This window comes from Cyprinus carpio, chromosome A5 (genome assembly GCF_018340385.1).
Source record: "Cyprinus carpio isolate SPL01 chromosome A5, ASM1834038v1, whole genome shotgun sequence".
NCBI classification, from domain to species: domain Eukaryota; kingdom Metazoa; phylum Chordata; class Actinopteri; order Cypriniformes; family Cyprinidae; genus Cyprinus; species Cyprinus carpio.
Window position 1 is genome coordinate 37578956 of NC_056576.1, and position 26648 is coordinate 37605603.

The 26648-nt window shown below is 37.9% G+C and overlaps 1 protein-coding gene across 3 annotated transcripts; it reads left to right on the forward strand.

The window, feature by feature from the left end:
• The first annotated feature begins 2619 nt into the window (after positions 1-2619).
• On the forward strand, positions 2620-25691 carry LOC109060388 (FSD1-like protein). 3 transcript variants are annotated; one of them, XM_042757149.1, is made up of 14 exons: positions 2620-2744; positions 11841-11936; positions 12448-12579; positions 14641-14742; positions 15338-15360; positions 16510-16631; positions 19400-19609; positions 19704-19802; positions 20236-20365; positions 20742-20777; positions 22169-22266; positions 22535-22786; positions 24162-24250; positions 24891-25691. In XM_042757149.1, exons 1-14 carry the CDS (start codon positions 2730-2732, stop codon positions 25065-25067), a joined length of 1581 nt encoding a protein of 526 aa, XP_042613083.1. In that variant the 5' UTR covers positions 2620-2729; the 3' UTR covers positions 25068-25691. The 3 variants fall into 3 exon arrangements, with proteins under 3 accessions (XP_042613083.1, XP_042613084.1, XP_042613085.1); XM_042757150.1 differs by lacking the exon at positions 20742-20777; XM_042757151.1 differs by lacking the exon at positions 20742-20777 and having other exon boundaries at positions 22172-22266.
• Positions 25692-26648: the final 957 nt, after the last annotated feature.

A 26648-nucleotide genomic window follows, 5' to 3' on the forward strand; every position in this document is an offset into this window, starting at 1 on the left:
GGGGCGGCAGACAAAAGTGAACTCTCTGCTGACGACTACACACAAGCTGAACAGGAACTTCTGAGACTTTTTCAAGTTGAAAGCTTCCCAGAGGAAACAGCCCAACTCCAGTTAGGTAAACCTGTATCTTACTCTAGTCGTCTTCTTACTCTAGCCCCAGAGTATGATCACAAAGCCAAATTAGTCAGAGTAGGTGGACGCCTCCGCAGATGTAACCATTTGGACTCAAATACAGTCCACCCCATTGTCTTAGATCCATCTCACCCTCTTGTAAAGCTTCTGATTCAACATTACGATAACATCCTGTCACATCCAGGACCTGAACGTGGGTTCGCAGAACTGAGACGGAAATATTGGATCATAAGATGCAGAGAGGCAGTTAAAAAAGCACCAGTGCAGCTGCTTTGAATGTAAGAAATGGCGAGGGAAGCCAGAAATCCCCATGATGGCAGATCTTCCCCAGTCTAATCTTAGACTGTTTTGTCCAGCTTTCTATTCGACAGGCATTGATTGTTTTGGTCCATTCCAGGTTAAGTTTGGACGTAGATGTGAAAAACGTTGGGGAATACTGTACAAGTGCCTTACTACCAAAGCTGTTCATATTGAGCTTCTATCGAGCATTGACACAGACTCCTTTCTTATGTCGTTAAGAAGGTTCATAGCTCGCAGAGGTAAACCGTATGAAGTGCTCTCTGACCACGGTACAATTTCAAGGGAGGCAGCACAGAACTTCAGAATGCCTTCAGTAGACTTTACCCAACCCTGAAAGAGCTTCTGTCTTCTCAACAGATTAATTTCCGTTTAAACCCACCAAATGCACCGCATTTTGGAGGATCGTGGGAGAGAGAGTTTAGGTCTATCAAGACTGTACTGGGCAATTCTCTTGGTTCTCAATCCGTGCCAGAGGAAGTACTAATCAAGGTACTTGTGGAAGTGGAGGGCATATTAAACTCCAAGCCATTAAGTTTCCTTAGACATAGCAGATATAGACCCTGTGACCCCTAATTCCCTCCTTATGGGACGTCCAACCTCTGCATTACCACAAGTTGTCTATCCGGAATCAGAAATGCTCAGTCGTAGGAGATGGCGTCACAGCCAGATTCTAATTGATAACTTCTGGAATTGTTTCATACGGCATTACCTCCCAGACATGCAGCGACGACAAAAATGGCAAAGAGAATCAGAAAACCTTCAAACTGGTGATGTCGTGATGATTGTGGACCAACAAGCACCAAGAGCCCTATGGCAAATAGGTACTGTAGCCAAAGTAATTCCTGGACAAGATGGACGAGTTCGCACAGCTGTAGTGAATGTCAAAGACAAAAGTTACACAAGACCTGTGGCTCGTCTGATTAAATTGCCTGCCCTACCTGATGACACCAACAAAGATTAATGAGCCTTTTCATTATTTACAAATTTGTTAAACAAATTTGGGGGGCGGCTGTACAAAAGGCTAAGATTTAATGACGCTGGTGCCATCTGCTGGACATTTAATTTGTTGCACTTTAGGATATACATATTATTTCTGAATCACCTGACTATCATTCCTGTAATTTCATTGGTTTAGATCGGGAGAACTGAATGTCAGTCAAATGTGTTCATGCCCCGACATGTTACTATGTTGCTGAATCCTACGGCAGTTTTGTAGTGATCTCCGTGCTGATCTGGTCCGATTTCTAGCGTATTTTTGTTCATACTGTGTGCGTACATCTTAAAAGTAAGTAATTATATACTCTTTCATGTATATTGGTAGATTTAGTTGCTGCTATGTTATATTGCACTTCTAAAAGTTCGTTTATTCCTTTGAGGTAGTCAATGACACACATAAGCTCGATCGCATATTCATTTCAGCATAAAACACGCTGAATTAGATTTTGAATGTTACTTCTTGTTGTAATATAATATATTATGTAAATTTATCTAAAGTGAATATGTGCATAAACCTGAGGTAAATGTACAGCTGCTGGACTTGTATAAATATGTCCTTATCTTTATGCTATTGCATTACTCTATTTTGTTCAGTAATGTTTCTGCCTCATTGTATCTACTGTATATTTCATTATTGCTATTATTGTTCATTTATAGAACCACACACCCATACTGATGTATGAAGCAAAAGACAACAGTAAAGAACTTTATTGTGGACATGGACCAAGTGATTTATTGTTCTGCCTGAACAATCTGTAGCGGTTGTGTCACCTAGTTAAAGATCCGCACCTCAACAAACTTTCATACATCCACCAAAGGATGTAGCGGATAACTCACTCTTTATCCTTTTTCCTATCTGTCTCCAAAACTACTGAATAGTCCGTTTAGCAATGTTTGGGGACACAGACACACTCTCATTTAAGACTAGACGCCTAATAATCGTTCTTCACAGTTTGGTCTTGCTGTAAAAGTCTTCAGATCATGACCTGTGCCAAGCGACCAGTCAAGGCTCATCATCTGCATCTCTTCAGTCTTCTGTAATTGACCCTATGCACAGGTCAGTCAGTATTGTAAGCTAACATAGCCTCTTAATTATTGACATGAATGACGACCCGTGCATGCACGTCCTCCTCCGGCCCCACACTGTGGTGTCGCAGTCGTCCCGTGACAGAGACGCACTGCGCACCCCCTGCCCAGTATCCTCCGTGTTCCCGTGGGAATCATCGGGGCAAAGCGCCTTCTGTGCTGGCGACATTCTCAGCCGTGCATGACCTGAAGTCGGTTCGTCTGCGATCCTCGTGATGGACTCTCAGAAAGTAAGTGGCACACAATGAAAGTGTTTTGAATCTGATATCTGAAATGTCGCAGCGGTCCGTCGCTCGCGTGCGCAGCAGCACTAACACAGTTAATAATCGTACGGCTCTGTGAAGAGACACTCCTTGTCATTCATACTAATGCAACGTAAAAACGATTCTGCCGTGTTCACTGTGTCATCATGTTCTCGTGGCCTTTATGAATTGACATTAGCGTTTTATAAATAGTGTCTGACCTTTATCTTTGGATATATTCATGAGTAGGGTTTATATCAGACCGTGTGTTTTGTGTTGCCGGTTGTTAAAGTGTTACCTTGATGTCCGGTGTTACGTTGCATTGAGCCCTTGTTACATAATACGAATGTATTATGTGCTATATATAAATTACAGTAGCTTAACGTTGTGGCCCATTCTGAAACATGTGTTTTTATGTTGATAAACGATACAGATTATATCATGAGAGAGCAGATTTGTGAACATCAAGTTAAATGACGAAATATTAACATTTATCCAGCATCACAGAAGCTACAGGTAGACTCGTGTCAGGTTTTTGTGATTGCATAGCAACCTGCGCTTCCAGGTTTACTTCGTAAAGTAGATGAAGAAAGAGGAAGCGACATCAGGCAGGAATAAATCAATAACAGTGTGCACATTAACAGTATCATGTCTGTAAACGCACACAGAACATTTGTTTTCACGCCTGCTCACTGTGTTCTTCTTCCACAGTATGTTATGATAGCTGTGATTAACCTTTGAGGAGGAAGCTTTCAGTCATCTTTGTCTTTGAGTGTTTGCATAGGTTTGTTGCATCTCTTTGTATTAGTGTCTGTCCTTGGCAGCATTAAATGCAAGTCACGGTAAGTTAAGCATGGTGTATAATGACTAATTATAATGCAATAATTATTATGCAGCTTCATATTTGTCATATATAGAATCATGTGTATGGTATTGCATGGTGCATTGGTAATGTAATGTTGAGGCAGGGTCATGTTTGGGTTATTGTGTTTTTGGTATTTGAAGGTGGTAATGTAATGTTTCCTGGGCTGGTTGAGGCAGGGAATAAACTAGCACACAATCTGACTGTATTGTCAGGAAGGAACTCAAAATCCATCTCATCTGGAGTCTAGCTGTTTAGAGGAAACGTGAGCGGATCAGATTGCAGCCCCTGAAAAGTCAGATCAGTGTTACTGGCCCTCCATAAACGCCTCAATGATAGGTGCAAGCATGTGAATGTGTTACAAAGGTGGACCTTATTGTTTGCTGGTTTCTAATTCTGCGCTTCAGGGTGTGGATCTGGTGGTGGTCAAAGAGCAAATTACAGATAGTTAGAACCAATCTGTCTTATATATGTCTGAACTAGGTCAGCTATGGCTTCTCATGTTTCCCTTTGCAGTTGGCTGTGTTGACTAAGCTTCGAGTTGTGGAACTGCAAGCTGAATGTAACAGACAGACCGAAATCTTTAGACATTTTAAAACTGATCTGAATGGCAAACATCCTCAATAGTTTGAGACAAACATCAGTGCCAATATTCCTTTGAAGGGCCTGCTCACATGATATTTACTTGCTTATTTCTTTGTTTTCTTCATGTCTCATTGTCTAATACTTCATTTCAAGCATGATGCTGTTATCTCTTTGGTAAACAAGTACACTGTCACTTACTTAAGAAAAAAATATTAGAGGCATAATTATTTGGTGAGGTGGAAATGATGTGCAAATTAAGAAAAAAATAGCTGTGTTTATTTTTAAAGTCTGCACCCTATTCACCCTATTTATGTTTTAAATGCACGTTATAGATCTTACTGTAAGCAATTCACACATTTTTGTGTTTAATCAAATTACATAGTTCTCTCCGGTGATGTAAGCAGGACTTCTCCAATCATTTAGTTTGCATAAAATGTTTGCATGGATTTTTTGAGTGCCACACCCACATTTTAACATCCAGTCAACAACTGATGCATAGAACCAAGTCTCTGCTCACCATCTTTTCTTTTGCTAGATGATAAGCATTACACTTAGATGTGCCTCACAATATGGAAGAAAAGATCTGTTTTATCGCAACTTTAAGCATGTAATAGTGAGTAGCTGGTAACACTTTATGTTACAGTGTCCTTGTTACACGTTACATGTACTTACTATAGCAATAAGAGCCAACCAGGAGCTTACCAAATATTTTTATGATGGATTTTCATACTCGTTACATGTACTTACTTGAGGTTCTGGGACAAGCGCAACAAAGGTTGAACAATAAAGGCAGGAAATGCAAGCTGGGACAAAATGCAAATATTGTGTATTTGATGTGTATATTTGACTATATATAGAGTGAGAAAAAGCAGTGTCTCTGGATTGGGCCCAGAAGCCTTTATCCTTAACTAGCATTCTCTCCTGGACTCAGACTATAGAGTGTGGTGTGGATGATGGAAGGAGGGACCAAGATAAAAAGTGTGGATTTGAGGGAATTAGGGACCGTCTGTAGTACACTCTCTCACAGTATCTCATCTGATAAGCATTTACTCCTCTCTGTTACTCAGCAGTAGGAATTCTGTACAGAAACCTGTGTAGGTATCAATAATTCAGTGTTTTTAGGGTGAAACACAACAACAACCTCTAAAAGCAAAAAAACAATGTACCAATGGCTTTTTTGTTTAGTGATCTTCACTAAATTCCACGAGACAATTCTGTCATTATGTACTCACCTTTCTACGAAACATGTGGTATTATCAATAATTCAGTTTTTTTAGGGTAAACAACAACAACTCTAAAAGTACCATTCCAAATGCGTGTGATTTTGTTGCTGTTGCCTTACTGAAAAACTTACGAGAAAACAAACCGAGACATGAAAACCGCTCAACCTGTCCTCCACAGCATGAGGGTCCACCGCATCGACTTTTAACAGTGTTGCATTAATAATGAAATAAACCTGCTCTAAGGGACAAAAATGGTCCATCCATCACTACAGTTTGTGCCTTGACTTGTGGATCTTAACTTTACTAGTAAACCCATTGGATTGGTTAACCTGAAAGACTCCCAAATTGGCCTTATGGTTGGCCTCAAGAAGGCTGTGCCAAGTCATCAGATGGCTCAAATCCAAAGAATACTTTGGTTTTATGTGCACACTAGGCCAGGGATCTTCCACCCTGCTCCTGGAGAGCAACCTCAAATTTTCAACTGATCCTAAAGATCACTTGTTTAGATGGTTCAGGTGTGTTTGATTAAGGTTGAAGCTTAACTTATTGGTTCTCCAGGAGCAGAAAATAAGGTTATTTTTATTGGTCATAACTGGAGAGAAATTGCACAAACACTGGACACTATAGAAACTTGGGTTTGCGCACACTATCAAACAGAGTGTGTTTGGCTTGATGCGTATGCTACAATTTTGCCTAAATACTGAAGTATACTATGGGCTTTAGGTGGGTGAAGCGTGGCCTGATCCAGGCTTTATTTAGTCAGGATGGGGACCTGCCGACTTCTCCTGGTGATATAGACTGGAATTGGAAGGAGCACTCTGAGAAACTCCTGAACTCTGAGGATACACCCTCAGTAAGGCAGGGATGGAGGACTCAGGGCAGTCATTGCCACTCATTGTCCATTTCACTGGCTGAAGTGGCTGAGGTAGTTAAAAAGTTCCTAAGGAGCAAGGTGTTTGGGGTGGATGATATTAGCCTTAAGATACTGGATGCTGCTACGCTGCTATTTGTGGATGATGTTGTCCTGATGGCCTCGTCGGGTTGTGACCTACAGCGGTTTGCAGCTGAGTGTGAAGAGGTTGGCATGAGGTTCTAGGATTTCATCATTTAGCCGGGCTCATACTACAGGGTGTGAAGAGGTTGGCATGAGGTTCTAGTTTTTTATCATTTGGATCAGAGAAAAAATCTTGTCAAGGACCTCGATCTGTTATGATGTTTGGTGCGGATTATCTGGTAATGTGAGGCATTTACAGATCTACTCCCGATCTACTCGCACACAAATCGGGGCCTCCCTGATCATATCAAACATATTTGATGTTTAAGATTTTGAATCGGGATAATCATGTCTATGTTTACTTCACTTTCACAATAGCCAATGCAAGACCGCAAAATAAGCTGCTGTCCGGGTCCGCTGAATAGTGGAGATGGAAGCAACTGCTTGTGGAAGTTTTGAGATAACACTACTGTCTGTATAGATTGTCGAAAACGTACCACAACTGTAAGGACAAAGAGAAGCACAGGTGTAATTGCCTCAGTTTTGAATGTACCTGGTGAGTGTAGAAAGTAACATATGTAAATATGAATTGCTGAAACGTCAATGACGATCTGCTGCATGAGATCACGTGAGGCGCTCCCTCATGGTAATCTTAATAATATCTTGTAGTGTGTGACGCGCCACGATTTTCAAATCTTGTAGTGCAGGGCTCCAAACTGCGACTAAAACAGTCGCATTTGCGACCATAAATATTAATTTGCGAGTGACGTTTTTGCTGATGGTCGCCACTGGCGACTACCCGCCGAAAGCTCCTCAGGATTTAACCGCTAAAAAAAAGTTTTTCCGGCAGATGATTTTCTTCATTCTAGCAGCGCCCCGTCTGTGATAAAACGAACTCGGGCCGAAGGTTAATACACACAACTACACCGAGTGTGGACCTGCTGCGTGTACAACAGCTTTCAGCCGAGATCGGCCCATAGAGAAAAAGCCGTCTGTCAGCCAGAAGTGTTTTTTAGAGTCGGCGCGGCTCTGGTCCATTATCTTCTCACCGATGCCGAGACTGAACCGACAGAGACGCATTTCAGCCAGGATCAGCCCGAGTATTATTGCTACCTGGGTATATAATTACGTTATAACTTAAAAATTTGAATGTTATGCCTTTTTTCCTAATTGTTTTGCGATCAAATCTTTTGTTATGTTCACGTATTAAACTGATACGATGCGCATCAAAGTTTTAGTGGAAAAATCTCTGCCGCACATCAGTGCTGACGCACACAGTCTGATAAACGCAGCTCCGCTGTGCAGCGAGAGAGAAATGACGGAGACGTAAAAAGGGAAAGTGCAGAAAATACTACAGCGTCTATTTCGTGCACAACTTGAACAAACTAGAACAGGTAAAGCTGTCAGCTGTGTGAATATTGGCAATATCGTTAACAATTCTCTTTTATAATAATTACTAATATGGCTTCTTCTAAACAAGATCTTGGTCTGTGTTCTTTTAATGCGTGAACCTCATTATTTGAAGTGCAACTGCCGTCCAGTAATCGCAAAAAGCTCTGTGCTTTGCCACTTTTTAATAAAAAATACCAGCTTTAAAATTATTTCGGAATTCATAACGAAATTCAAACAATACAGTTTTGGCGCTCCTTAATGGGGCAGGCGCGGTTGCTTTAGCGCCTCAGTTCAAGGGCAAGTGAACCCATTTAATCTTTCTCTTTACTATTATAGTACATAGTGAACATGAATTAACATCAAAAGGTAGGTTATTTTATAAGAGATCCTACAGTACAACTTACTGAAATGTCTCATGTAGGAGGAGCCCAAGCTACACTCAGTGGCCAAGTGATGCTTATGCTCCATGATACTGGTACAGACTCTGTGTAATGAACAATTCTTTGTGGCTGTAGATTTCAAGCTGGAAAAGACATTTAGTTCCAACTTTAAGTGAACCTTAGTTCCCAGGTCATCTACAAGATGGATTAAAATGCTGATAAAGTCAAGAAAAGATGAGACATAAACACATGAAAGTATGATTGAAATGTTGAAATGTAAATAAATAAATAATAATAATCGTAAAATAAATAAAACACGTTTATTCTGTGGCACCTAAAAAAATTATTTGGCTCTTAAGTTTTTTTCTTATAGGAGCCAATGGCTCCTTACTCGATTTTTTTGTTTGGAGCCCTGTAGTGTGTGCATGTTTAAGATTTGAGGCAATAAATTCTGCAAAGATTCTCCTTATGTGTGTACTGCAACCAGATTTCATAATCAGTTAGGATTTTAAAACTCCTGTAGTCTGAGCCCGGCTTTAGGGGGCTTAGCCCTTAGTGAGGATGTGAAGCAGATGCCCTTCAACTATCTCTGAAAAGACCATAGCCTAAGTAGGGTATGTATATATATATATATATACTGTAGATAGATAGATAGATAGATAGATAGATAGATGGAGATGTAAACATGTTACAGTGCAATGGTAGATATTGTAAACTTACTGTGTGGTCACATATGAATATGAATATGGGACTACTGATATAAAATTCTTATATTTTCTTCATTCGACTGGTCATGACATTCCAGTGTTTATATTTCATATGATTCCTAATTTTAGTGATAACTCTGTTTCACTTGACAAAGTTTACGTGCTCAGTATTTATCAGGGATTTATTAGGCTACATTTACGGCCAGCAAAGCAACATTTTAGCGAAAATCGAATAGTGTTTTTATTTTTCGAATAATTATTGCAGGTAGACTATTTGTGCACACCCCTACTCATGACATCCCTATTTGTCACTAGGTACTAACCTGGAACGTAATACTAAAGATAACCATAATCCATATTAAGTCCAAGTTATTTTCTTGTGTAAGGTGAGTGCAAAATGTAAGTGTAAAATACAGTTAAACCCATACCACAATACTACACTCTGAAAAGATAATTTGTGGAGATTCTAATTTAATTAGTAATATGTAGTTCAGTCATGAAACTCTGGATTGTGCAGGCTGCAAACAATCACATCATAAGCTGACTGGCCTCTGCTGATTCTGCAGCCAAGGAGCTTGCTTGCTCATCATTTAAACAGTCAGGTTCAGTGCTCACTGTAAGCTGGTCCTGCAGCAGGTTCCTCTGAAACCCTCCACCGCCCCTAGCTCCACCTGTCTCGATCTGATACAGGATTTTAAATGGCTATTCATGCAGCAGTGGCATTTCTTACATGTCACAAAAGCTTGGCTGTAAATGTATTGCTCCATGTTCATGTTTGCTCTGCAGAAGCGTGCATATCAAATCTAGTCTTCCAAGACCAAATATTTGCTTATCCATTATCCATATCCATTAACATGCTGAAGCTATTTTGAGAGTTGTCATGATTGAAATTACACTGCTTTAGTGGACTAATTTAAGTTTTTTTTTTTTTTATTAATTTGCATTTATGCATGAAACAGAAAACACTTAAAAACATAAATGCAAACAGCAACCCCAGGAGATAACAGAAGTTACCTTGAAGCTGCTCTTAATCACAACATGATCCACAAAGTGACTGGATCACAAGCTTCTTCTTTTGATTATTTTCCTCCTTTGACCAGAGGTTTGCCCTTCCACTGAAATTTGATTAGCTTTGCATATGGCCTTGGCATAGAAACCTGCACAGGTGGCATTACTGTGCTTCTCCTTAAAGGGACCATATGGACTGAAGAATCCAAAAAACTTTGTTATTAATGTCGACGGTGGTGGTTGTTTGATGTGCTGCAGCCTGCTTATTGCTTATTTTATGATACTTAATCGTGACTTGAGCAAACATCAGCCAAAAAAGTAACACTCTCTATCACTGCATTACCTGGCAGGGCCAGTGAGCTGCGAAAAGTTAGTTTGAGTTTGATTGCAATGAATGCTTGTTTTTGATGGTACACTGGAGAGCAAATATAAATAAAGGCTTGTCAACATAACAGAAAATATCATGCATCTGTGCCACACACTTCAAATGACCAACTCCTGTCTCTTGTAGCTCCCTTTCTATTGTAGCAGTTATTGACCTGGCATCAAAATTGATAGGTTTTGTAAGAATTTATTGATCTTTTTTTGGTGGTATTAGCTTTTAAAGATGATGGTGATTTTTCTGTATTGCAAAGCAAATAAAGACCAATGTTATTCCTCAAGCAGAGCATCTGATAAGTTTCCACATGAGTTGCAATATGGGACACACTGAGAAAGCCTTAGAGGACAGAGATGACTATATATTAAATTGGGTCAAACGTTTTCTTCTTTATATTAGCACAGCAATAATCAAGGTTGCATATAAGTAGTGTTTTGAAATAACTGAAGTTATAAAATATTATAATAGATTTAATAGATTACTTTTTGCATAATGTGAAATAGCACATTTGCAATAAATCATCCTGCTTAGAGTCTATTTCTGTTCTTCTCTGCAAGTGTCCTTCACTAACTAGAGTGTTCAGAAATGTATTCACCCTATAAAAGCCTGGTTCTCTTTGGCATTCATTCATTGCTAAGTTTTGTATGTGTCTGTACTGCAATTCTAAGCCTTGTTTCCTGGTTCTCCCTGGTTTTGTTTCTCATTCTGTGTTTTGGTTTACTGTTTGAATGTGTTTTTTACTGTTGTTATTGTTTGGACTGTCTGTCCGTGTAAATGACCTTCTGCCTGTTTCTGGATTACTCCTTTGGATTACCCATCAGTAAAGACTGCATTTGGATCCTCAACCTTCATGTCCCCGTGCAGTTTCATAACACAATGTTTGAATACTGAGACAATTACATCTTACAATGTAATGAAAATAAAAATAAACAGTTTGTACATCTCATCTACATCAGAATCTGAATTTGTACGGAGCAAAGTTGAGGTGACACACGACAGGAAGAACTGCACGAAAGGTCAGATGCAAAATACTTCAGAGGATTCTGAGAGATTCTCAGTAGCACCAGTGCAAACCAGAGGGGCTGGAATTGGAAACAAGAGAGTGAGAGATTGAAGAAGTGGAATGCATGTTAAAAAGCTGGCCACATTTCAAGGCGTTGTCCAGACAATGAGAGACCTCATCAAGACTCGTCTGTCATGCAAGTGGAACGATGTGACACAAGACAGCGTCACTTTTCATGCAAAAGAAAAATGGGCTATCAAGGTTTTAAGTAGGCAATTTAGCAACACAATTGGCACTGTTGACACCTTGCCAGATACATCAGCGCATGAGCAATATGGCTGACGCTGTATCTGGTCATCTGGTGTTTTAGATACCAGAGCAATCTCACTGTTCTTGATGCCAATTTTAGTATCACATGAAAAATGAATAAAGGCTAGGTAAAATACTCTCAAGGAACTGTTGAAGACAATGAAACAGGCAACAAATACAACAGAAAAAAATGCTAAATGAGCAGCAGTGTGGGATTTTAATTGTTTGCTTGTTTTCTGCAGGATGCCTTACATAGGATAATTGCCACATTAGCAAACAAAAATGAGGAGCTCCAGAATTTCATTGAAACGCTGAATCACACTTTGGGTCGAGTTCAGGTGAGTACTCTAAAATCATAAATTAAGTTACTACATACAAATTCAGCAACACTGTACTGTTTTCAGCTGTATACAATATTACTGTATGCTGCAGCAAGTCTCGTTTATACCACCAGAGATGCTAGGAGATATTTCTAATTCTGGTGGATAGTAACAGGTATGAAAGCCATTACCAAATAAGGTTTATGTAAATAAAAATGAATAAGCTTTGAAAAATTGAGGTTAATAATCATGGCACAGAAAGTCCCATAATTTCGACTTTTTGTCATAATTATGATTTGTCTTGATTTCTTATCTCATAATTGTTAGCTTTTATCTCATTATTATGAAGCATCTCATGACGTTTTGTTATAACTATGATTTATCATACCTGTTATCTCTGCATTTGCTTAAAGTTAAATGTTGGAAGCTGCCCGCGATTACTGTAAGATTATGGGTGGTTATACTTTGTACCTTGTACAAGTCACTTGTTTTCTGTTTTAAACTGATTTTTTTACTCCCTTTATTTCAGGTCAACTCCACACAGGTGGTGTCGGATTTAGAGGAGGAATTCGACACGCTGTACTCCATCCTTGATGAGATGAAAGAGAGTATGACCAACAACATCAAACAGGAAACAGTCCGGAAATCACATGAGCTTCAGGTACCAGCCTTAACCAGCACTGCTCATATTTCCAGCAGGGTTATAGCCTCAGTTATAGCATAACATTGTTTAAGTTTCTGGTAAGTGTGTGTGTGTGTGTGTGTGGTTGGGCTGGTGATGTCATGGTGCTGTAATGGCAGTATTGTGCCCATCCCTCTAAGTCCTCTGAACAGGAACAATACCAGAGAGAGCAATGAGCTCAGATAAGTGATTAGCCATCAGCACCCTTCCCATCCTTAACCGCAGAACAGTGCGTAAACATTACTCATTACTCTCATCACTGACAGCTGCAGAAACCTTTATAGGGTCTTTTTTAAGGATTCCTTTATCTGTAGCTTCTGTATGTCCTTCATGTTTCACTAGTTTTTTTAATTTGTACATATTTTATCACTATTTTCTGTCAGTATGAATCAATCTTATACACTACTATCTAAATATTTGTCATTGACAGTCAAGCAAAGCTAGACACCGCTTTTATCTTTTTAAACTGAGCTTCTCACTGGCCATTCTGGATATTATCGAAATATTTTTTAATGGTTTTAAATGTTTTACTTGTTTTTTTTACCTTCTTCAGAACATGAAATATTAAGGATGCACTGGTATAAAAACTCTGATTACCAGTGTGATTGCTGATATTATGTACTATTGTTATTATTGTATTAAATTGACTTCACATTGACCCACATAGCAGCATCAACAATAAATTAGTAATTTACACTATGTGTGCACCTTGTTGATAAGAATAGGAGCATTCGTGAGAATGTCGTAGTGTGGGACGGTCAGGGAGCTCGCACTGAAGAAACCTCTGTGGTAGTGAGCAGATTTCTTCCAGTTCAGTGGACATGTAGGTTAAAGCTTTTTTGAGTGTTATGTCATGCTTCTTTAGAACTCATTTTATGTGCAAGTAAAAGTGAAATGTAAAACTAGAATCTGTGGATCAGACCACTTCTTAATAGCAGCCTGTATGCTGCTTCGACTCCATTCGGCAGCAGCTGGATGACTCGTATCACAACCGTGAAATTGATCTTGCTCTACAGTAACAGCAGGGACAGGTTTTTTTGTTGTGCACGGCAGATATGAGATGGGTCTTTTAATCCAGGCACAAGTGGTCACTGAAGATGTGCTGGAGACAAATGGTAATGCCAGGTGCAGTTGGTAATGTGTTACAGCTGTCCACTTGTGATCAGATCACCCGAGATTCAGGTCTTAACGGGTCCTTAGTGGTGAGGATTTTTCAGTGAGTTACATTGATACATTAGTAAGTGATCATTAAAGGTGAGTCACTGTATCATGCACTCAACTGATTTGTTGAAAAACAATGATTAATTTGGAATTTGGTTGGTTGGGCAAAAATAGTAACTGGCAATATTTTTTTGTACCATGTAACTCAATATTAGCTTAGTAACTCTTAATAGTTAACATTTGATATTGCTTAAGCATCTTTCAAGAAATATTACACTCACAGTTGTGCTGTTGGTCTGAATGTCAGCACTGCTGTGATTACCAATGTTATTGAGATACTATTATAGTTGTTTTTAATACTGTAAAATAGTTTTTCTTTTTGTATTTTCCAATTCCATTTTTATTTTAGTTAAAGTTTTAGTCATTTTGTCATTTTTATGTTATTGCTTTTTTTAAAGTCTAAGTAGATTTCATTACTTTTCATTTCAGTAATTTTAGTACATCAAGTTAAACCAAATGAAACCAAGAAACTAGCCGAAATAAAATAAGTTTTTCAATTATTATTATTATTATTATTATTATTATTATTATTATTATTTCAGTTCTTTTATTTCAAACAACAAAACTGTAATGTTTTTATAGTTTTTATATGTTTTTAGTTTTAGTTAGCTGTAATAACTCTAATTTCCTGTCACACTAGGCCTGTGTCTTTGTGCCTGAGACAACACTTGCTTGTGTGATTTTGCTTCAGCGTGAAAAATGCGCATCTGGTTGGAAGCCTTGTATAGAAAAAAGATGATACTGTTTGAATTAGACAGATATTGTCACACAAATCATTTCAGAATCACTAATAATGATCAACTGTTATCTCTTCTCCAGAACCAGCTGACCCAAAGCACCAGTGCATTAGAGAGTGCAGAGGAACTTTTGGAGTTTGCTAATAATGCGCTGCACATTACAGATGAGGGGGATTTCACAAAGGTAGACGCATGCTGATGTTTTTGAAAAAGGATACTTGCAACTCAGGACATCATTTATTTAATTCAGTAAAATGCTGGTTTTGTTGTCTTTTCAAATTTCCATTTAATTTACTCTGCCCCGTTTAATACAACAACAAAGAAAGCCAAGAAATAAAACAAGAACTATACATACTAATCCTGCTTATTGTCTGGAACTTGATTTTTCACCTACATAATGCTAATGGAAAACAAAATCTGTATTTCTATGATCTGATAAATAAATGTGAAACTGTTACAAATTAATGTGTACATACTGTTAAACTGGTCATTAACCTATGCTTTATATGTTTAGGATCCTGATTTACCCTCTGTGTGTGTGTGAGTGTGTGAGTGTGTGTGTGTGTGTGTGTGTGTGTGTGTGTGTGTGTCTGTGTGAGAGTTTGTGTGTGTGTGTGTGGTGTGTGTGTCCTGTGTGAGTGTGTGAGTGTGTGTGTGTGTGTGTGTGTGTGTGTGTCCAGTCCAGCACTGAGCTGAATTGCATGCTTACACTTCACCTGCATGGCGACACTAACAACCTGCTCTTTTTTCCTCTCTTCCTCTTTATCTTCACCCTCAAGGCTGCCAAACAGATCAAAGATAGGTACAGTATGTTCCTCTCTCCGTATGTGCTTGTGTGACCACTGCATGACACATACATTCACATAGTTTGTTTTGCACTATTAATCAGCCTCAGTGCTTTGCAAACAGAGACTTTACTTGAGGATGAAAATTTATATATATATATATATATATATATATATATATATATGTGTGTGTGTGTGTGTGTGTGTGTAGGCTGCAGTAGCTTTACATTGATTGGGATTGAATGTAATACAGCCTGATTGTTGGAAACTTCTGCTGTGAGCAGTGAGGCTTATTACACAGTTTTATGTGGTAAAATTCTCTGTACATTTATGCAATGGGAATGTCAACCTTAAAACTATGGGGTGGTAAAAATGTCTAAGATGAATGAAATAAAACCCACTAACAGACTATATTTTACTGCTATCCAGCACACTAACACCTGTTTCACACCGCGTGAGCATGATGTGAGTAGCTTTAGTTATTTGGTGTGAGAAACGGTGCCAAATATTGTCTTCATTATCAATATATATATATTAAAAGGTATTGAGGGGGGTAATTTAGAACAATTACGAACTTGATCCTCATGAAACCATTTGTTGAGGATGTATGTTGTTAAAATGGGCAGTGAAATGAACGCACTGCTAATGCAGGAAATACCAAAATTCACTTAATCATTCATAAAATATGGTTTTATGGAATATAGTGACTCAGACTACAGTGCTTAAAGATTTTATCTCATGAGGTGCTGAAATAGTTGATTGTTGATAGAACAATTCGTCTGAAGCATTCAAATATATATATACAGTATATATAATTTTTTTTGGCAGCTAAAGGTTGGGAAATGCCAGGAAATTAGTGGACTTTGTAACCGCCGTAGCTACGAAGAGATCTGAAGCACAAGTATAGATAACTTGAACATATTCATAGGGATCCAAAACTCTGAGAGCACTCAAAAGTGTTATTTTTTTATTTATTTTTTTAAATAAAAGGTGTAGTGAAAAGCTAATCATAGACTAGAAATGAACTACACCACAGTCACATGACTTCATCTTCACCAACATTAAGTTTTCTAAAGCTCTTTTAGATCCAGTAGTTCTGAGTGGAATGACTCAGCTGAAACTATAGTTATAATAAATAACTAAACTATGATATTTTGCTCTTGTAGGGTCACAATGGCTCCTGCCTTCCGCTTGACTCTGAAGCCCAAAGCCAATGATAATATGACGCACCTGATGGTGGACTTCAGTCAGGAGAGACAGCTTCTGCAGGGCCTCAAGTTCCTCCCCGGTAAGATAATCACTCATTTAGTGATTTGATTTAATATTACAGGATCAACCCATCTTGAGTTTGAACCTACAACCGTTCAGTTTCCAGCCCAGCATCTGCCGTCTGCAGCTTAGTTACTAAACCTGTGACAGAAGAATCTACTAGAACCTGTTCTGTAAATATGATGATTATGATTCTTATCACCATAGAAATGTTTCCCAACCCAAAGGATCTTAACATTAATTTAAAAGAATGTTATGTTTCCTAAATCATCTAAAATATGCCATTTCACATATTAAAAATATAACCCTAACACTCCGATATTACGTGTTTCATGACGCTGATGTATTGGCATGAATATTTGAATACAACAAACTTTCATGAAAAAATTTAATGCCAGCTAAATAAGTAAACCCTGTCACTTTTCATGGGTACTCAGTCAGTACAAAACATATTTTGCATTAAATAGCCTTTCAGAGTTGTTAAAGGAATATTTCACCCAAAAACAAAAATTTTATGAAGATTTACTCACCCTCAGGCCATCCAAGATGTAGATGAGTTTGTTTCTTCATCAGATGTGTAGAAATATAGCATTGCATCAGTGTCTCAGCAATGGATGCTCTGCAGTGAATGGGTGCCGTCAGAATGAGAGTCCAAACAGCTGATAAAAACATCACAATAATCCACAAGTAATCCACAGCACTCCAGTCCATCAGTAACGTTTTGTGGAAAGTTGCGTGTTTGTAAGAAACAAATCCATCATAAAGATGTTTTAACTTTAAAGCGTTGTTTAGAGTTGTTCTGGACTGTTTTATCTTGTTAACTGTGCTTGATCTGTGCAGATTTCTCTTCTGATTCAGACCAGACGACTTTTGCACTTGAGAAAGCAATATTATGGATAGAGAACTGCTATTTTGGTCAGAAGATGCATTCATGGCAAAGGACCAAGCATTTGTTTTGTAATGTTGAGATTTAGTTTTAGTAATGCAAAATCAAATGAATCAATATATTAGATCAGGGGTCACCAATGACACGTTTTCTGATTTCCTCACCCATTTAACATTGCACATCTGGCACGTTCTAACATCTGCACCTTTCCCTGTTTGAAACAGAACTGTGCTTTTAATACAAAAAAAATAGATGTGGGCTGAAAGTGGGTCACCTGGCACCCCTGGCTCCTTGTATTGTGCTCTGATACTTTGTGACCTGACAGTGTGTGTGTGTGTTTTTTTTTGTAGCCCGATAGGTTGAGTTAATTTAGAAACATAAAACTCAACTCTGTCCCCAGCAAACCTGCGCAGCCTGCAGAGAGGATCAGAGTCACTGTACAGCGTAGCTGCATTAGAAGAAGTAACGAGTGGTGTTATTATGACTGGATGTTGTCTTTGGACAGGGATCTTTAACTGGTTATTTAGGATACGAGACAAATGATTCCAGAATATATATTTTATGTTCCATGTATGTACTCTCTATGCATTATATCTGAGAGACATACTACTGATATCTGTAAACAACAAAATTAAGGAAATTTATGTGTAAAAGTAAATCAGTTTTCCCAAACCAATAATTTGTTGTCAGTGCTGAGTAGAATAATTACAAATTGTAGTCAGTTATCTATGAACTACATATCTTATTATTAAGGGAATTGATCTGGTCTGTATAGTTGATAAATGGGAGGGACTCGAGTCTTCTAGGGTAACAAGACAAAGATTCAAGATCAGTCCATACAGAATCCTGTCTGTTCATGAACCAATTCATCATCATTTAGAGTTGAGCAGACTAGTAATAGAATTATAAGTTAGGCAAGGAAAGACCTCCCAAAACTTTTGGTTTAATCAGATTAGTTTTAGATTATTTTAGTTTATCACAATGATTTGAATGGGATAAATGACTTTATTTTTTTAAATTATTACAAATTATTAACTTAAAATCTCAGGGGGTACTTCAAGGAAATGCAGTGTATGATGTCTAAAAGGCTTGGCTGGCAATAATGTTCGGGAATCCCTGCATTACATGTAAATATGAAATGGCATCAATTTGTGCATTTGAATTTATTTAGATGACAAATACCTTAGACATAGTAATACATGGTTAAATGGCGACCTGAGTGACAATTCAAGTAATAATTCAAATGTGTTCATCAGCAGTTGAATAGATATGCAGAGTTGCAATTTCTTTAACATTCCTTATGGCCCTGTTACTACAAAAATTTTAATAACTTAATGCATTGTTAAAGTTTCATGAATTCAGTTGACTAGACATCCTTATTAATTTAATGTGTTTAATATTAACTTAATGTAGTTTTTTGATCTCAGAGCTCACTCTCTTGTATGATTTGTCTCCTTCCAGGAAATGTATGTGACCCTGGATCAAAAAAACAGTCATAAGAGTAAATTTTTTTAAATTGAGATTTCCTGAATAAATAATATCTTTCCATTGATGTATGGTTTGTTAGGATCGGACAATATTTGGCTGAGATGCAACTATTTGAAAATCTGGAATCTGAGGGTGTAAAAAATCTAAATATTGAGAAAATCATCTTTAAAGTTGTTCAAATTAAGTTGTTACTAATGTTACTAATCAAAATGTTTGATATTTACGGTAGGAAATTTACAAAATATCTTCATGATCTTTACTTAACATCCTAATGATTTTTGGCATAAAAGGAAAATCGATAATTCTGACCCATACAATGTATTTTTGGCTATTTCTACAAATATACCCCATGCTCCAGGGTCACATTTGTGATTCAAAATCCTCACTTCCCTGTTCTGCTCTTCCCCACATAGTGCCAGGAGCTCCAGAGATAATGCTCGGGGACTGTCTGGTCATAGATAACGAGGTGACCGTCGCCTGGAGGATGCCGGTGGAGGACAGCAAGATTGACCATTACATCTTAGAGTACAGAAAAACCAAGCACGAGGGCCTGCCGCGTGTGAAGGACGAGCAGCGCTGGGAGGTGGTGGACGACATCAAGAGCACTGAACACACTCTACAAGGTGCTCACAGCACTGTGCTGCTCAAAAATATCCTCAGCATATTCTGCATCTCCCACTTTTATGCATGAGGGAAACTGTTCTGTTCATTCGGCAGGGTTAAGATTTGACACCAGATTCATGAACTTCCGGGTAAGAGCATGTAACAAAGCAGCTGCCGGCGATTATTCAGACCCAGTCACATTGGAAACTAGAGGTATTAAACCATGTAATATTTTTTTACTAAAAGTTTGGGGTCAGAAAGATTTTTAAGTGAGCGTAAAGACATTTAAAATGTCACTAATGATTTCTGTTTTAAATAAATGTTGCTCTTTTGAACTTTACATTCTTCAAAGAATCCTGTTAAAAATATGTATTATGGTTTTCAACAAGATGATAATCAGAAATGTTTCTCGAGCAGCAAATCAGCATATTAGAATGATTTCTGAAGATCATGTGACTCTGAAGACTGGAGTTATGATGCTGAAAATTCAGTTGTGCATCACAGAAATAAATTACAATTTTAAATATATTCAAATAGAAACATTTCACAGCCCCAAACTTTTAAACACTAGTTATATTAGTAAAAACATATGGCATTGTCCTGTCAGTACTTGTGTGATATTGATGGTGGTGCCTCTCTGTGTTAGCATTTAACTTCGGCTTTGACTCCACGTCGTCTCATCTGAATCTGAAGGTGGAGGACAGGAGCGTGGAGTGGGATCCTCAGGGAGGAAAAGGAGTCGACAGCAAAGTCAAAGGGAAGGAGAACAAGGGAAGGTAAGAAGTTGGATGAGATGAAACATACATGTTTTTGCACTCCCAGATGAAATTTCTGCTTCATCACACTGAACGCTGTATATTTTATGTGATGTGTCTTATGAGGTTTTCAGGTTTGGCTGGCAGTGCTCAGGTTTATTAATCAACACATCAGTTAGTGTAAAGCCCTGTCTGGAATGTAATGCGATACAGTGTTGTTATTGTTAAAGTGCCCCTATTATGCCATTTTTAAGGTACTTAATATAGTTTTGGAGTCTCCTACAATAGGTTTACATGATGCATGCAAGGTCAAAAAACACAATTGGCAATAACATAGAAATGATTCGTTGCATCCCTAATAACTCCCTGCTCTTGTTTTTCCTTTTCTACCAATCAGCAGTGCACATTTCACCAATCTGAAGGATATGTCAAGGTGACAGTGTGTCTCTTAGCAGTGGTCTTTAGCTCTTTCTGAGCAATAAAGCAAGCGTTGGCTTACCTAGAGCCCTTTAGAGTAGCTCCTCTGCGTTCCTTGTGTTCACGTTCACGCGTTTCATGAAAAAGGATTACAGATCACCTGCCTTTTATCTTTCAGTGCCTTCATATAATAGTTCCAAGATTACAAAATATGACTCATTGTAAAGGATGCATTTCTTCACATTTTTTCCCCAAATTCAGTGATCCTTATTTATGAAATGCTTATTCTTCTAAAGGGGTTTTTTGCGTTTCTAAACTGAGTGACAGTATTGGTTCTGGATTTTGCATGTGCAGCTTGCGAGTGTCACTGAAAATAGATTCAATAGAATATATAAAAATAATTCTATAATGTGGACTCATTAGTTCTGACGGTGACTGTACTTGACATCTTTGCGGTCTCCTCTCTCGTTGGAACTTGGCCACTGTGTTTGAAAGAAATGTCATCAAATGATGACCTGAATATTAGATTTGCAGCATTTAATCAAACGTTGCTTTTTCATGCTCACATCCTTATGATTGTGGTGAGTAAGCTTTCGTCTGAAATCACCGCTCTTGTGCTTCTCTCATCAATCATTCCATTATGGCAAACAAAGTGCACTGAACCACATCAGTTTTGCATGTAATTACACCTGTCATGCATTGTAACGAAACCATCTGGTGTGCCAAGAAGCCTGTGATAATGCTGGGTCAGCCTTTGGGTCGTCCTTCACCGGCCAGCTGTTCATTTGCTAATTTGTGGGATCTTACATATGGCTAATGAAGGAGGGGAGAATGTTTATATTTCAGAATTATTCAGTGTTAAATATTAATGCACTTATTTGTGCACTTTGTTGTATTCTAAATCAAGTACACAACAAAATACACAATCAGTTGCCTGTAGTGTTCTTGTGTAATTGATCAGTAATATCCGTTCGTAGTCTGCACACTCATACATACAAAGTAGCTGTTTTGCTGTTTTTTGTTGCAGTAAATGTATTAAGTAGCGTTGCATCACTTGTGCTGCTGTGGCTAACATGACAAGCATTGCTTTTTTCATTAATCGTTTTCCATTAGATTCCGTAGTTCTTTTCCCACCTCAATCAGGACATGCTGTGTTTGATCACTAACTGATCGCCTCTTCTCTTCTCTTCTCTTCTCTTCTCTTCTCTTCTCTTCTCTTCTCTTCTCTTCTCTTCTCTTCTCTTCTCTTCTCTTCTCTTCTCTTCTCTTCTCTTCTCTTCTCTTCGTGTGTCGTGGGATTTGGAGTTTGTGTTTGTGTATGTTTTGACGATTGATTCTTGTCCTCAACCCGAGCGATGCGTCTGTCTGTATGTGTAGTGACTGTCTGTGTCTCTCCGATGGTTTCAGAAGTGGAACTCCTTCTCCTAAAAGAACATCATTGACGCGTTCACCCGCCCCGAGAGGAGCCAGGGATCGCTTCACCGGAGAGTCCTACACAGTACTGGGTACCAAAAAACAAAGCCTTAGAAATGTCTACACTGCTATTCACAAGACTGTGATCGTTTGGGAAAACTGTCCCTGTCCCTTAAAAATTGGGGTTTAAAATTCAGTAATATCATCGATTTGAATTAACACGGAATCAAATTAAGTCAAGTCAGCGATCTGTATTGTATAAAGCGCTAGATCAGTGTGACTCGAGTTGACTTCTATACAACACTTGCTGGAATAATGGAATCATCTACACAATGCTGGTTTGTTTGTGTGCATGTTTAGGTGACACCAGTGTCGAGTCTGGCCAGCATTACTGGGAAGTGAAGCCTCAGAAAGACTGTAAGTCCTACAGCGTTGGCTTGGCCTACAGAAACCTTGGGAAATTTGACCAGTTGGGGAAGACCAGCACCTCCTGGTGTATCCACATCAACAACTGGCTGCAGAACTCGTTTGCAGCCAAACACAACAACAAGGCTAAGAATCTGGACGTCCCTGTACCGGACAGCGTAGGGGTCTACTGTGACTTTGATCGGGGTAATGTGCAAAATATTTGATATTTCTTATTTGATACGCACATTTCTAAGGCCTCTGTATGAACAACATGATCGAAACTTCACTGAAAAACTTTTGCAGACAATCTTCTCCATGCCGTCAGATTGATAGTTTATACATTTTCAGTAAGTTTCAGTATAATTGTAAAAATGTCCACCTTTAGCTCGTGGTTCACTTGCTTTTCCGCTGAAATTAATACTGATTTTTAGAAATTAAACATAAGAATAACTTTCATATAACTTTCATCCAAGATGGACACTTACTGGAAGCATATCAGGCTTTTTAGAAATGTTTATATACATACATATATATATATATATATATACACATATACATTTACTTGATTATATGTACATCATTTTTAAAAAGTGAGCATCAAATATCAGGCTTTTGAGGAAGGTTTATTTTGTTCATCTCACGATCATCATTGTATTGCATTATAATACGTGTTGAAACTACAGAGCTTTGATCATAAAACTAAGTATTTAAATATCATCTTCCAGAGACATTATTGGAAGATATTATGGAAGCCCGTTTCCGCCACTGAATAAAAAATAAAACAAGGTAATTTTCGAATTTTTATCTCGTTATTATTTTTTTTTTTATTAATGACTTTATTTTTTGTATTTTGAAGTTTTGATTTTATATTTTGCAAATGCGAGTTTATATCATGCAATTTTGACGTTAACTCACAAATGCGTGTTATAAAGTCAGAATTGGGAGATATGAACTTGCAATTCTGAGAAAAAAAGTCTGAGTTGTGAGATAAAAAGTCACAATTACCTTGTTTTATTTTTTATTCAGTGGCAGAAACGAGCTTCCATAAGATATAGAGTGACAACTGATATTTATATTTCATGTAAGTAGTCTGATACATACCTCTAAATAAAACTGAAAAATTGAATAAATAAAATAAAACCAATTTTTTTTGTAACTTTTTTTTTTTCGGATTATTTTCAAATAAACTGTTCCATAAAAAAAAAATCTGTTTTCAGGGTCAAACACTGTGTGTATTCACTCATTTGTCAGATATCAGGGGAAGTAATAGTTTATTATGAAAAGAAAGTCAAGATTAAATTGATTCAGTAGCTCACACCTGATTTCCTTGTTTCTAAACATCCATGTCTTCTGTGTTATTATGGGTAGTTTAAGTGTTGTATGTTCATATCACGCTCCATAGTCTATAGGGAACATTATAGTTTCTCACATGTGCAATCAGATACCTACAGATTGAGTTTCCACCCTTTCCATTCATGCTTTGCTTGTGAGCTGCTTTCTATCCTGCATCGCCTGAATAACTGCTGCAGGTAAATGTGACTGCCGCTATTTATTAATGCCTTTGTGTTTTTTTTCCCAGGCCAACTTTCTTTCTATAATGCTGAAAACAAACAATTGCTCCATACTTTTAAAGTGAAGTTCACCCAACCTGTTGTGCCAGCTTTCATGGTGAGTTTGGAGTGCAAACATTTTATATAAACATGCAAATAGGGGTTATTCTAATGCAAACCATGCCCAGCATTTCCGTTCTTTATGTAGAATTAGGCAACAGGAGAAAAAAAAAATAACAACAACGTTTATAATAGAATAAGCTTGTAATAGTCATGTGCTGAAGTATTTTCACAGTAACACACTTCACCTTAAAGCTAATGATTTTTTACAAAAAAATGACGCACTGAAAATTATGCAATATGGATTGATGCATGTTGTTTTAAAGCACTCCTTTTTACCTTGTAATTATACAATTGAGTACTGAGTAGTAGTAATTAATAACATTACTTTGGTTTAGGTTTAGTTGAGATCATGTGTAATTTACTGTAAGTGTGTGTAGCATGTATAACAAGGACACTGTAAAATAAAATAAAGCTTTACTGCAGCAGCTTTATGCCCATAGACTTTGTGTAGTAGTTTACTTAAAAAGGACCAGACATAATACATCTTTGGTAAAAGATAAAAGGCTCTTCTTCACAATGCTAGACTTGAATGAACTGAATGGTACTTTAAGGGCTTCACCTTCACATTTAAATGAGGTTGTGACTCCTAAAAGGCGACTGAGTGTTTGTGCTGAAGGCCTGTGTTTGTGTTTCAGGTGTGGTGTGGCGGTCTGACTCTGTCTACAGGCCTGCAGATCCCCAGTGCAGTGAGAAGCTTCCAGAAGACAGAAAATGGGCTGGGAGGATCAAACAGCAGTATATGTCAGCAGGATCCCGCCGAAGCCTGTGACATTTGCCTCTACGATAAACTGCCTTCGGTAGACGTTCCCTAATGCTGTGACCCCATTTCCCAAAACAGCTGAAAAACGAATCAGTTAACCGTTTTGAAGACCGAACACCTTTCCGATGACCGAGGCATGTAGGCTTCCAGGACAAAGAGATCTTGCTGTCATCAGATGTTTGCATCAGGAAAGCTAGTCGCTTTATCAGGGAATAGTTCAGTGCACCTTCTACACTGATTTTAGTTTGAATTAAGATGCTTTTTTTTGAGTTGTTTGTCCTTCACTAGATGTGTTAACTCCTTTCTATGGTATATTCTTTTGTTTTTTTACCTTAACTGTCCTCTTATTGATATCTGAACTCTGTAGATCATCCTTCATTTGTTGAATTTGAAACTGGAAAGTTTTGCACAAGTGTAAAAATGATAAAAGCTGCTTTTTATGTCCCCTCATGGACATATGCTGTTATTATATCTGGATAATTTTGGATGTGGACTGTACATTTTTGCTGTATAAATGTGTTATTCTGAGTTATGTTGATTTTTAAGTCATTTAGGTCTTTTTTTTAATAGGTTTGACAAATATTTGTGCAGAAACTAATAATCAAACCTCCGTCTGTTTCTTTGTAACACTGCTTAATGAGCTTAAATCCAAATATTAAAGCTCACCAAAGTTTGAGTCGGTGTTGATTTTTTTCATCTGGAGTTGTATTCCCTTAACAGCAATAAAGTGGATCTCAGGAAAATGAATTCACAAACATATATATGGCCCCTTTTACTTTTACAAATTAACTATGAATGTTCGAGATGCAGTTCGTAATAACCTCTTTCAGGGATGTAAAACTTTTGAAAATAAATAGATTTTTTTTAATGCTATAAAAAGGACAGTAGTGAATCTTATCTGATTCTTGGTGGATCCAGAGTCAGGGCCCTATTTGAACGATCTAAGCGCACTTCGCATGGTGCACTCATATGGCAAGCCAAAGTATTCATATACGCCTGGTTGGGAGTCTCAGTGTGTAGTCTCCCTGAAAAGGTGGAACATAGATATTTTAAACAGTCAGACACGAACACTTGTTGCGTTTTCCTCGACTTCTGTATTATGAGTGGGGGAAGGGAACCCTTGTGCCTGTAATTAACTCACCCACCCTCTGCTGGAGTCTTTCGGTACTGCATCATAGCACACTAAAGGTCCCAACGACATATTAACTATGAAATAGCAACAACAATAATATTCTCTCTTGATAGTTATACCCGTTACAATTGCACTGTCGCGTCAAAAGCGTGTGAAGCGCTCATTCTCGATGTGTGATTTGCCATTAAAAATGCGCGTCCTTAACGTGCACTTTGGGTTCGCGCAAAACGTGAATTTAAGTCAGTCCCATAGACTCCCCATGTTAAAATGCCCAGCTTTACAGCAGAAAAAAAAACGTTTACAGCCTGGTTCAAAAAATGATTTTGGTCTATATAGCTCATTTTGCCCTTCATGACAACTGTGAGGGGAGTGAATGTTTTTTTTATAACTCATCCGTTTAAATTATATTAAGCCTTAAAGGGTAACTAAACCCTAAACCAACTTTTTTTAGTTAATGATCTGTAAGAATGGGGCTTTATTAGTGCTGTTTATTGATTCGAG

Coding starts and splice junctions, on each gene's coding strand:
- LOC109060388 (XM_042757149.1), top strand. Junction 12,580..14,640: donor GGAAATCACATGAGCTTCAG/GTACCAGCCTTA, acceptor TCTCTTCTCCAG/AACCAGCTGACCCAAAGCAC. Junction 15,361..16,509: donor GCCAAACAGATCAAAGATAG/GTACAGTATGTT, acceptor TTGCTCTTGTAG/GGTCACAATGGCTCCTGCCT.